Raw genomic sequence first — 12,714 nt, forward strand, 5'->3', positions numbered from 1 at the left:
AGCTGTGGCCTCAAACTACATGACTACATGATTTCATGATTAGTGTTTAATTTAAATTGCCCAACATCAAACACAGTATATTATAATGACATTGCTATTATAATAAACCTGGAAGCACTACATTCACCTGGCTGAATATATTACAGAACTTTACAGATTTTTTTTTTTTTTTTTTTTACATTTTTACTTGTTAAAAAAGAAAGACAAAGAATTCTCATTGTTTAACGTACAACATGCCATGTTTCCTCTTGCTGCAATCAGTCTTAACTCTTGAAATGCAAAAGAACTCAACAAAAATAATAAATGAATAAATCCAGTCATTAAATCTAGCAATTAGATAATAAAAACTATTCTACAGGAGGCTCAAACATGAAGACAAGAAATTCACATTTAAGTGTCACACAAAAGATTGTAAAAACAACAACAACAACAAAAATAGAACACATTACAAGCATCTTTAAAACAATCCTTGAGGTGATCAGACGAGTGCGTCCAGTCTATTCAGTTCAGAGGTGAGCCCTGCGTTTGTATGATGTTTAATGTAAAAGCCGCACAAGTTAATGATGTTAATCCGTTTTTTCTTCCGTGTTTAATATCACACTGTGACCTACTCACCCTGTGTTTCTGTTTACACCCACACGTTCATTGCAGCCAGTCGATGTCTTTTCTAAATCAGAACAAAAACAAATCATATCGTCTATCTAACCATTTATCTATATATTCATATTCCTCAACAATACTCGCATACCTTACTCTGTTCTTCTTCCATGTGTGTGATGGGGAAAACGTGACAGTGTTTTAGAAGAGAAACTGGTCGTGTTTAGAGCATGCACAAGTACTAAACCGATCCGGCTGTAATTACACGGAGCGTAGTGTCCGCTCTAAGGGATATATTCAGAGTCAGAGACTTTTTATTTCTGTTACTGATATGACAATAGAATGAGAAAAAAGGTACACAGACCAGCTACATCAGATCACACACTGTGTCTTGTTTGTAGATTATACTTACAGAAAGCAGATATTTGTAAAGCAAGGCAGCACACAGCAAAGACGCATTCAGTCGGTAGGAGAATGACGTGCAGACCCACCGTACGCTGGCCAGTTTCTATTTATAATTGGAACAGAAATGAAATTGTAGTTCTGTACGTATATACATTAAAATGGGCTGGTTTCAATAACATTTTTGCGATTAATATGTCAGTAATTTCACACAATGTTCACAATGTTTATACAGTGATCATGGACTATAGAGTTGACTCACGCGCTTTTGGGATCAGCTCCACTAATAACGCAACTGCGTTCACAAGGACCACCACCACTGAGCCATGAACACAACCAAATGGGATAAAGCTGTAACACAAAGACATGACAACTAGAGAAAACGTTCACTTTTCCATTTTAACTCAGTTTGTTGTTTTATATATATATAGAATAACGGTATTTTATGGCCTGAATGTAACTCGGACATATCCTGACAGAAATATCGTCATACTTTGACAGAAAATAATTTTGTACTTACGTCGCTGTGTCCCAGTGCTTCTGGAGTCAGATTCTGGACCTGTGGTGATTAATGCGAAATCAGTGAATTTATATGAGATCTGTGATAGTAGAAACAAAACCTGCTCCTTTCTGTACAATCCAGTACACGTTTTCCAATTCCATATAAATAACAATGCACTAGTGGCACCCCAAACCTGCACAGCAGTGGTAATTGAAGCTGGTCAAAATCAGACCCTTTCAGCATGACCTTCACAACTATGTACATGGACGCCACATTTCTAGCTGTCTCACCCATTAAATTACTCATAACTACTGATGAATAGCTTTATGAATTATAAAACAGAGAGAGAAATAGTTTGTATATTTTGTAAAACCTTATTTTGACAGATCTAGGTCAAAGGTCAAGATCATTATCATCAATTATATTTATGTTGACAGGTCTTGTCAGGTGTAGGTCAAAGATTAATATCCGTGGTCCTTCACATAGATTCGTATGTTCAACATTTAAAGTTGATGTTTTAAAAGAAACGGGTGTTTCGTCCATAATGGTAAAATAGAAAAATGGTTGTAATCCAATGTGAAATAAATCGGTGGAGACACACTGAGTACATTTCTGTTCCACAGTCTATAAGGATCCCACACCATTAATGTAGAGTGACAAATGTACATACACCCTCCGTGACTATATTACTTAAGGTTTAACATTTTTATTTTGTGATGGCAGCAAGACAAACGGTCGTACATTTGATATCTGGTGACTTTAGAATTAGGCCACAACTGTCAGATGTGTTTTGTGAATGGCTTTGTCAGGCAAAGAGCATGATGGCATGGAAATATTATATATATATATATATATATATATATATATATATATATATATAGATAGATAGATATAGATAGATATAGATAGATAGATAGATAGATAGGTAGATCAGATCAACAGTCTGTCTTTACGCTCTCCTGATCTGGGGGGAAAATTATTACTTTTTATTTCCTTGTATGGGTTTATGACAGTGAGCAGTCATATTCACTATAAGCCAAAGGTATAGAAGCAGTCGAGTTATTTTTAAAGGTTCCACAATAATTTAACAGTTAAGGCATATTTCCAAGAGAACAGAATATATTAGACATTTAGTGTAAACTAGTGTAAATATATATATATATATATATATATATATATATATATATATATATATATATATGTATATATGTATATATATATATGTATATATGTATATATATATATGTATATATGTATATATATATAAAATAAAACTTTCTCTGAAATATTTCAGTGAAAATATTTTTCTATTTTAAATGCATTATATTAGAAATGATAGTACAGTCTTTGCTGATCAGTTACCAACTCATACTTTATAATAATTTGTTTAGGAGCATCTGAAACTGGCAAATAACTTTTATTGCATTTAGGCATACAATAAAAGTTAATAAACAAATTAGGAAGAAATGACTTGTACACTACTGCTGCGGATATTAAGTCAGTTCATTATACGTTTCTTTTCAAGCATTGTGTTCAGACATTGCAAATCATTAGTCTGGGGGTTTAGGGTTCCTTAGATTTTTGCTTGTTTAGCATCAAAAAAGTCTAAACATAGACTAAACTCAAAAACAATATAACTGGCTGGTTGTGATCAGAATAAAAGGCAACGTGAAAGGTGACTTAATTCCCAATGAGATTTCTCTACATTCTATATGACCTTTCTACAGTATATGCCATTTAAGTCCTAGTTTCCAGCCATCATTACAGCACGGGAGAGGAAATCTCGTTCATCGGATGTGAGATGTACATCTAGACAATCTGATAACAAACTACACAAAAATTTATGTTGAGAAAATTCAGCTTGCTCTTTGTTCCCAAATAACATTGGACCAGATCCACAGTTTACATCATCTGCCCCCATGTTCATAGGAACATGGATTTTCACCATGCGCTCCACCGGCATCCTAGTTGAAAAGAAAGTCAAACATGTTAAATCTTCAAAGGTCAGACAGTGCAGGAGTAAGGAAAATAAAAGCACATCACCTATTTAGATTATATCTATGATTAAGTTCACATTCAGTTTAGAAATGAAGCTCATGTTAAGACTATTTCCTATACAGGATCTTTAGAAGAAATTGATGACCTATTCCCTAGGTATTGTGCCTCAATTTAAAATAAACACTCACATGCAGATACAGAAAGTATGATGTTGTGCACAGAGGCAAGATAGACAGGAATATTCTAAAGGAAATTTATCTATTTAACATATCTATTTAAATACTTACTAAGATTACTGTGCTAGTAAGTGTTCCTTACCAGCTCCTGACTATGGCTATCACAGATAGTTGTGTGTTCATGTAATTTTGTGCAGATGCATGTTGTAGTATTGCGTTTATGTTGTCTATGAATCTGATTCATCTCTCATAGGATGCATTTGGATGTGTTATTTAACCACTAATAAAGTTTACTGATTTTCATTCACTCAGCTCAAGCAGGTCATTCCTGCTGATATCTATATTACTACTTTCCATGCCATGTCTTTATCTCCACCACCTTTCAAACAAAGTGATCCCCATGTATTGCCTAACCCTAACCTTACTGAGTGTACCTCCTCACAATCCTTGTGGACAGGCTGAACTTTACTCAAAGCCTTATATAGGAATAGTAAATGGGTGTGTGATTTCATGAAAACAAAAGTAGGTTCTGTGTGCATGTTAAATTTATTGACTGGATATAGGCAATGTAACTGCTTAAATACCTCTATGAAAATGTCTTCATCATTTGAGCTGTTTGTTTGCACGAATGGTGTGTTTGACTCAATGTGTCTGAGGGAAGTTAATGTACGTAGCAGGATAAATGGAAAGAAATCTTCATACTGAAGCACAGATAAAACAGAACACAACAACAGTGCAGGGATGCTTACTGTTTTTATGGATGTACATGTGTGGTCCCTTGCTGAAACAGTCATTCAAATGCATTGTACAGTATATAATGCCATCTAACGTTTTGTTAGTTTTTTGTTAATTGGAGGGTGGAGTTAGATTTCATTAAACAATTTCAGCCATAGTTGGACAAATAACAACCTTCACAAATATCGAAAAAATGTCATTGAGACATTTGGAGTCGAAAGAGTCGGCTCTTATTGGCGAGCTGAGTTGAGTCTGATCTGATTCACAAAAACGAATCAGAATTCCCGTCACTATAGAGACGGAACGCATTTTTTTGGCGGCCAATCCGTGAAACAACACGTTTATGAGAGCAAGGACGAGTGTGTTTGAGTTCACAGTTTGTGTTTAGTAAACGCGTCTAAAAATGAGGGAAATCGTTCACATGCAAGCTGGTCAGTGTGGGAATCAGATTGGTGCAAAAGTAAGTTTAAAACATGAATATTATTACAATTCTTACCGTTTAGTTTTATTAGTTAACTTCATGGGGGGAAAAGTGGTCTTTGGAAATGTCTGGGTTATTCTTTTAGCAACAAGAATATTAGACAGCAACAGCTGTCGATGGGTTAACTATTTAAGCTACTTTTCTCTTGTGTATTTTAGGGCTTAGGTCGAAAATAGCGTCTTTTTTAGTTGTTTGTTTGTTTTGATTTGAAATTGCTGCCGGTGACTTGACTGCGCGCGCTGCTCGAGCTAGCTTGCTAACGTTATGATCATGCTGTTGTAAACACTGACTATAATAACGGTCTGGTTTTGTAATTTAATGCTGTTGTAGTTTTGGGAGGTGATCAGTGATGAACACGGAATCGACCCGACCGGTACCTACCACGGTGACAGCGACCTGCAGCTGGAGCGGATTAACGTGTATTACAACGAAGCCTCTGGTAAACCCGGCTATTCAAAGCGTCACCTTGTGCCCAAATAAGCTTGCGGTTTAATTGCTCACCTTAAATGCTTAACTAGCCGTAGTGAAAGTGTGTTCTGTGGTGAAACAGGTGGAAAGTATGTTCCCCGGGCTGTACTGGTGGATTTGGAGCCAGGGACCATGGACTCTGTAAGATCTGGTCCTTTTGGCCAATTGTTCAGACCAGACAACTTCGTGTTTGGTGGGTGACATTTATATTTCATTTTATTTTTAATGATTGAAATGAAAATGTAAATTTTTTTTTTATCTGAATTTATCTTTATTCTGAATTTTGGCAAAATGGTGGGATGGTTAAAAAAAAAAAAAAAAATCAATTTTTTGTGCAGACATCCCCAGTTTCTGTAAGTCAGTCAAATTCTGATTGCTAATCTCCATACCCAAACCCAAATATGCAGTTTCACTCTGAAATAAGTCCCATTCCCTTTACATATTGTGTTCAGATCCTGGACGCAACTTTTTATTTATTAAATCTTGTGTCTGGGCCACATTTTGTTATGCCCATAAGCAACGCTGAATGAGTGGATGAATGCAGGCAGAGGGTCCAGTTTACCCCAATATAATGCAAATTTAGAGAAATGAGGGAAAGAAATGCAAGGTGACATTGAATGAAGAATTGAATATTAGATTTTTCTCATTTTAGATATATAGGTCACAACCGAAGTATACAACTTATATTTCTTAAGGTGTACCTAGAAAGTTCCAAAAAATGCATTGAAAGATCTGGATATTTTCTTTTGAATAGTAATGGATGTATTAAGCACACATTTTTATATAGATCACTTTAATTGTTTAAAATGGCATGTTTGTGGTGCCGTTATGTTGTAATTTAGCCTTATTGTCCCGCTTTTCACAGGTCAGAGTGGGGCTGGAAACAACTGGGCCAAAGGCCATTATACTGAAGGTGCTGAGCTGGTGGACTCGGTGCTGGATGTTGTGCGTAAGGAGGCTGAGAGCTGTGACTGCCTACAGGGCTTCCAGCTCACTCACTCCTTGGGTGGGGGCACCGGATCAGGCATGGGCACGCTGCTCATCAGCAAGATCCGTGAGGAGTATCCCGACCGTATCATGTGCACGTTCAGTGTTGTGCCATCTCCTAAAGTCTCAGACACTGTGGTGGAGCCCTACAACGCCACTCTGTCTGTGCACCAACTGGTGGAGAACACTGATGAGACGTACTGCATTGACAATGAAGCACTTTATGACATCTGTTTCCGCACTTTAAAGCTCACAACTCCCACTTATGGCGATCTCAACCATCTTGTTTCTGCCACCATGAGTGGTGTAACCACCTGCCTCCGTTTTCCTGGGCAGCTCAACGCTGATCTGCGAAAACTGGCTGTCAATATGGTGCCCTTCCCTCGTCTGCACTTCTTCATTCCTGGTTTTGCTCCACTCACCAGCAGGGGGAGCCAACAGTACCGTGCGCTCACTGTGCCTGAACTAACACAACAGATGTTTGATGCCAAGAATATGATGGCGGCGTGTGATCCACGCCATGGCCGCTACCTGACTGTGGCTGCTATCTTCCGGGGCCGCATGTCTATGAAAGAGGTGGATGAGCAGATGCTCAATGTTCAAAACAAAAACAGCAGCTATTTTGTGGAATGGATCCCCAACAATGTCAAAACAGCTGTATGTGACATCCCACCAAGAGGGCTTAAGATGGCTGCCACCTTCATTGGCAACAGCACAGCCATCCAGGAGCTGTTCAAGCGCATCTCGGAGCAGTTCACAGCCATGTTCAGGAGAAAGGCCTTCCTACATTGGTACACAGGAGAAGGAATGGATGAGATGGAGTTCACTGAGGCAGAGAGCAACATGAATGACCTTGTGTCTGAGTACCAGCAGTACCAGGATGCCACAGCTGAAGAGGAGGGCGAGTTTGATGATGAGGAAGAAGAGGAATTGGCATAAAGATGTGTTAATCTTTCACATGTTCATATTTTCTATGTCGTTCTGTTCCTTGAAATTGATGTAAAGTTCAGTTAACAACTCCACCTTTGCACTTTCAAACTTTCTAATAAATGTTTAACTTGGGCAACTTGGCCGGTTCTTTGCTCATTTTTAATGAAATCATTCAGCAATTTGGAGTCCAATGCCCTAGTTCTCATGTAGTTGCACAGAATTATGAATATTATATTTACATTTTTTGCCTCGACTAAATTCTAACCCCAAATATGATTTTTTACGTAAAGCAAAAATATTCAAATAAAATTATGTTGTGAAATTTGGCTTTAAACCAAAATGAGATCAAGGGTGTTGATTTCTTGTACTGCTTAATTGAACAAACCTGCTCACACAATGGGGGGTGGTTGGGGGGAGGGATCTATGTGAATACAGTAAGAAGCTTCATCAGCTATACAGAATCTTTATTTCCCGTAGTTTTATATAAATGTGAAGTCAGGTGCTGCCATAGTGTGTAGAGAAATTAAGTTCAATTTTTATTTGTTTAGTTTGACCTTGATACTGTTAAATGAAAATGCTCACTTTATTATGAATAATGATTACCTTGACCCTGTGTAGGATAAACAATTTGGAAAATGGATGTATAATTATTACTTGGAAACTTTACAGCAACAGAGACACATTTCATGAGCATTGGCACCCAGCAGTCCAAATACTGGCACAGAAATAGCGATTCACAGTCTTTTCATGCGACTCCTTTGAGAAAATGGTCTTTCTCTGTTTCTTATGCACACAGAACGTACTTTTCTTTTCATGAAATCACACACCCATTTACTATTCCTATATAAGGCTTTGAGTAAAGTTCAGCCTGTCCACAAGGATTGTGAGGAGGTACACTCAGTAAGGTTAGGGTTAGGCAATACATGGGGATCACTTTGTTTGAAAGGTGGTGGAGATAAAGACATGGCATGGAAAGTAGTAATATAGATATCAGCAGGAATGACCTGCTTGAGCTGAGTGAATGAAAATCAGTAAACTTTATTAGTGGTTAATTAACACATCCAAATGCATCCTATGAGAAATGAATCAGATTCATAGACAACATAAACGCAATACTACAACATGCATCTGCACAAAATTACATGAACACACAACTATCTGTGATAGCCATAGTCAGGAGCTGGTAAGGAACACTTACTAGCACAGTAATCTTAGTAAGTATTTAAATAGATATGTTAAATAGATAAATTTGCTTTCGAATATTCCTGTCTATCTTGCCTCTGTGCACAATATCATACTTTCTGTATCTGCATGTGAGTGTTTATTTTAAATTGAGGCACAATGCCTAGGGAATAGGTCATCAATTTCTTCTAAAGATCCTGTATAGGAAATAGTCTTAACATGAGCTTCATTTCTAAACTGAATGTGAACTTAATCATAGATATAATCTAAATAGGTGATGTGCTTTTATTTTCCTTACTCCTGCACTGTCTGACCTTTGAAGATTTAACATGTTTGACTTTCTTTTCAACTAGGATGCCGGTGGAGCGCATGGTGAAAATCCATGTTCCTATGAACATGGGGGCAGATGATGTAAACTGTGGATCTGGTCCAATGTTATTTGGGAACAAAGAGCAAGCTGAATTTTCTCAACATAAATTTTTGTGTAGTTTGTTATCAGATTGTCTAGATGTACATCTCACATCCGATGAACGAGATTTCCTCTCCCGTGCTGTAATGATGGCTGGAAACTAGGACTTAAATGGCATATACTGTAGAAAGGTCACATAGAACGTAGAGAAATCTCATTGGGAATTAAGTCACCTTTCACGTTGCCTTTTATTCTGATCACAACCAGCCAGTTATATTGTTTTTGAGTTTAGTCTATGTTTAGACTTTTTTGATGCTAAACAAGCAAAAATCTAAGGAACCCTAAACCCCCAGACTAATGATTTGCAATGTCTGAACACAATGCTTGAAAAGAAACGTATAACGAACTGACTTAATATCCGCAGCAGTAGTGTACAAGTCATTTCTTCCTAATTTGTTTATTAACTTTTATTGTATGCCTAAATGCAATAAAAGTTATTTGCCAGTTTCAGATGCTCCTAAACAAATTATTATAAAGTATGAGTTGGTAACTGATCAGCAAAGACTGTACTATCATTTCTAATATAATGCATTTAGTATGGAAAAATATTTCCACTGAAATATTTCAGAGAATTTTTTTTTTTTTTTTTTTTTTTTTTTTTTTTTTTTTTTTTTACACTAGTTTACACTAAATGTCTAATATATTCTGTTCTCTTGGAAATATGCCTTAACTGTTAAATTATTCTGGAACCTTTAAAAATAACTCAACTGCTTCTATACCTTTGGCTTATAGTGAATATGACTGCTCACTGTCATAAACCCATACAAGGAAATAAAAAGTAATCATTTCCCCCCCAGATCAGGAGAGGGTAAAGACAGACTATTGATCTGATCTATATATATATATATATATATATATATATATATATATATATATATATATATATATATATATATATATATATATTCAATTCAATTCAATTTTATTTGTATAGCACTTTTTACAATAGACATTGTCTCAAAGCAGCTATACAGAAATATCAACACGGTATACAGATATTAAAGGTTGCCACTGAGTGGCAACGGTGGCAAGGAAAAACTCCCTAAGATGTTTTAAGAGGAAGAAACCTTGAGAGGAACCAGATTCAGAAGGGAACCCATCCTCATCTGGGTAACAACAGTTAGTGTGAAAAATTTCATTATGGATTTATCTGAAGTCTGTATGGCCTTAGGAGCAGCTGTAGTCCCAGCAGTCTGGAATTAGAGAAGATTTGAGCTCCATCCAGAGGCAGAAAGGATCTGGATCTCTAGTATCTCCATAAATTCGTGTGGGGCTCGGCGAAAGGAGAGAGGGAGAAAAAAAGATTATTATGACTGCGAAGTAGTAGAACAGAATCTAGTCAGGGTAGGCTTGAGTAAACAAATACGTTTTAAGCGTTTTAAGCAAATAAATATATATATATATATATATATATATATATATATATATATATATATATATATATATATATAATTATAATATTTCCATGCCATCATGCTCTTTGCCTGACAAAGCCATTCACAAAACACATCTGACAGTTGTAGCCTAATTCTAAAGTCACCAGATATCAAATGTACGACCGTTTGTCTTGCTGCCATCACAAAATAAAAATGTTAAACCTTATGTAATATAGTCACAGAGGGTGTATGTACATTTGTCACTCTACATTAATGGTGTGGGATCCTTATAGACTGTGGAACAGAAATGTACTCAGTGTGTCTCCACCGATTTATTTCACATTGGATTACAACCATTTTTCTATTTTACCATTATGGACGAAACACCCGTTTCTTTTAAAACATCAACTTTAAATGTTGAACATACGAATCTATGTGAAGGACCACCGATATTAATATTTGACCTACACCTGTCAACATAAATATAATTGATGATAATGATCTTGACCTTTGACCTAGATCTGTCAAAATAAGGTTTTACAAAATATACAAACTATTTCTCTTTCTGTTTTATAATTCATAAAGCTATTCATCAGTAGTTATGAGTAATTTAATGGGTTAGACAGCTAGAAATGTGGCGTCCATGTACATAGTTGTGAAGGTCATGCTGAAAGGGTCTGATTTTGACCAGCTTCAATTACCACTGCTGTGCAGGTTTGGGGTGCCACTAGTGCATTGTTATTTATATGGAATTGGAAAACGTGTACTGGATTGTACAGAAAGGAGCAGGTTTTGTTTCTACTATCACAGATCTCATATAAATTCACTGATTTCGCTTTAATCACCACTGGTCCAGAATCTGACTCCAGAAGCACTGGGACACAGCGACGTAAGTACAAAATTATTTTCTGTCAAAGTATGACGATATTTCTGTCAGGATATGTCCGAGTTACATTCAGGCCATAAAATACCGTTATTCTATATATATATAAAACAACAAACTGAGTTAAAATGGAAAAGTGAACGTTTTCTCTAGTTGTCATGTCTTTGTGTTACAGCTTTATCCCATTTGGTTGTGTTCATGGCTCAGTGGTGGTGGTCCTTGTGAACGCAGTTGCGTTATTAGTGGAGCTGATCCCAAAAGCGCGTGAGTCAACTCTATAGTCCATGATCACTGTATAAACATTGTGAACATTGTGTGAAATTACTAACATATTAATCGCAAAAATTTTATTGAAACCAGCCCATTTTAATGTATATACGTACAGAACTACAATTTCATTTCTGTTCCAATTATAAATAGAAACTGGCCAGCGTACGGTGGGTCTGCACGTCATTCTCCTACCGACTGAATGCGTCTTTGCTGTGTGCTGCCTTGCTTTACAAATATCTGCTTTCTGTAAGTATAATCTACAAACAAGACACAGTGTGTGATCTGATGTAGCTGGTCTGTGTACCTTTTTTCTCATTCTATTGTCATATCAGTAACAGAAATAAAAAGTCTCTGACTCTGAATATATCCCTTAGAGCGGACACTACGCTCCGTGTAATTACAGCCGGATCGGTTTAGTACTTGTGCATGCTCTAAACACGACCAGTTTCTCTTCTAAAACACTGTCACGTTTTCCCCATCACACACATGGAAGAAGAACAGAGTAAGGTATGCGAGTATTGTTGAGGAATATGAATATATAGATAAATGGTTAGATAGACGATATGATTTGTTTTTGTTCTGATTTAGAAAAGACATCGACTGGCTGCAATGAACGTGTGGGTGTAAACAGAAACACAGGGTGAGTACGTCACGGTGTGATATTAAACACGGAAGAAAAAACGGATTAACATCATTAACTTGTGCGGCTTTTACATTAAACATCATACAAACGCAGGGCTCACCTCTGAACTGAATAGACTGGACGCACTCGTCTGATCACCTCAAGGATTGTTTTAAAGATGCTTGTAATGTGTTCTATTTTTGTTGTTGTTATTGTTGTTGTTTTTACAATCTTTTGTGTGACACTTAAATGTGAATTTCTTGTCTTCATGTTTGAGCCTCCTGTAGAATAGTTTTTATTATCTAATTGCTAGATTTAATGACTGGATTTATTCATTTATTATTTTTGTTGAGTTCTTTTGCATTTCAAGAGTTAAGACTGATTGCAGCAAGAGGAAACATGGCATGTTGTACGTTAAACAATGAGAATTCTTTGTCTTTCTTTTTTTTAACAAGTAAAAATGTAAAAAATAAATAAATAAATAAAATCTGTAAAGTTTTGTAATATATTGAGCCAGGTGAATGTAGTGCTTCCAGGTTTATTATAATAGCAATGTCATTATAATATACTGTGTTTGATGTTGGGCAATTTAAATTAAACACTAATCATGAAATCATGTAGTTTGAGGCCACAGCT

General features: G+C 36.3%; 2 protein-coding genes and 1 non-coding gene across 3 annotated transcripts in view; all 3 read left to right on the forward strand.

The window, feature by feature from the left end:
- Window positions 1-12,714, forward strand: part of opn4a (opsin 4a (melanopsin)) — a 45,070-nt gene that overhangs the window by 20,998 nt on the left and 11,358 nt on the right. The gene's annotated exons all lie outside the window — the stretch shown is intronic.
- On the forward strand, window positions 4,690-7,408 carry LOC108262309 (tubulin beta-4B chain-like). Its single transcript, XM_017462846.3, has 4 exons — window positions 4,690-4,870; window positions 5,222-5,330; window positions 5,442-5,552; window positions 6,225-7,408. The coding sequence occupies exons 1-4, from the start codon at window positions 4,814-4,816 to the stop codon at window positions 7,283-7,285; spliced, it is 1,338 nt and encodes a 445-aa protein (XP_017318335.1). The 5' UTR covers window positions 4,690-4,813; the 3' UTR covers window positions 7,286-7,408.
- Window positions 11,156-12,507, forward strand: LOC108262320 (uncharacterized). Its single transcript, XR_006982168.2, has 5 exons — window positions 11,156-11,192; window positions 11,362-11,450; window positions 11,607-11,702; window positions 11,831-11,963; window positions 12,045-12,507. It is a non-coding gene; the product is annotated as an uncharacterized LOC108262320 (transcript).

Source organism: Ictalurus punctatus, chromosome 3 (assembly GCF_001660625.3).
Source record: "Ictalurus punctatus breed USDA103 chromosome 3, Coco_2.0, whole genome shotgun sequence".
NCBI lineage: Eukaryota > Metazoa > Chordata > Actinopteri > Siluriformes > Ictaluridae > Ictalurus > Ictalurus punctatus.

What these genes read in the sequence shown, in the direction of transcription:
- LOC108262309 (XM_017462846.3), top strand. Translation starts at nt 4,814, where the DNA reads ATGAGGGAAATCGTTCACATGCAAGCTGGTCAGTGTGGGAATCAGATT. An exon ending in GGAATCAGATTGGTGCAAAA is followed by an intron (nt 4,871 to 5,221) that starts GTAAGTTTAAAA and finishes ATGCTGTTGTAG; the next exon opens with TTTTGGGAGGTGATCAGTGA. An exon ending in GTATTACAACGAAGCCTCTG is followed by an intron (nt 5,331 to 5,441) that starts GTAAACCCGGCT and finishes GTGGTGAAACAG; the next exon opens with GTGGAAAGTATGTTCCCCGG.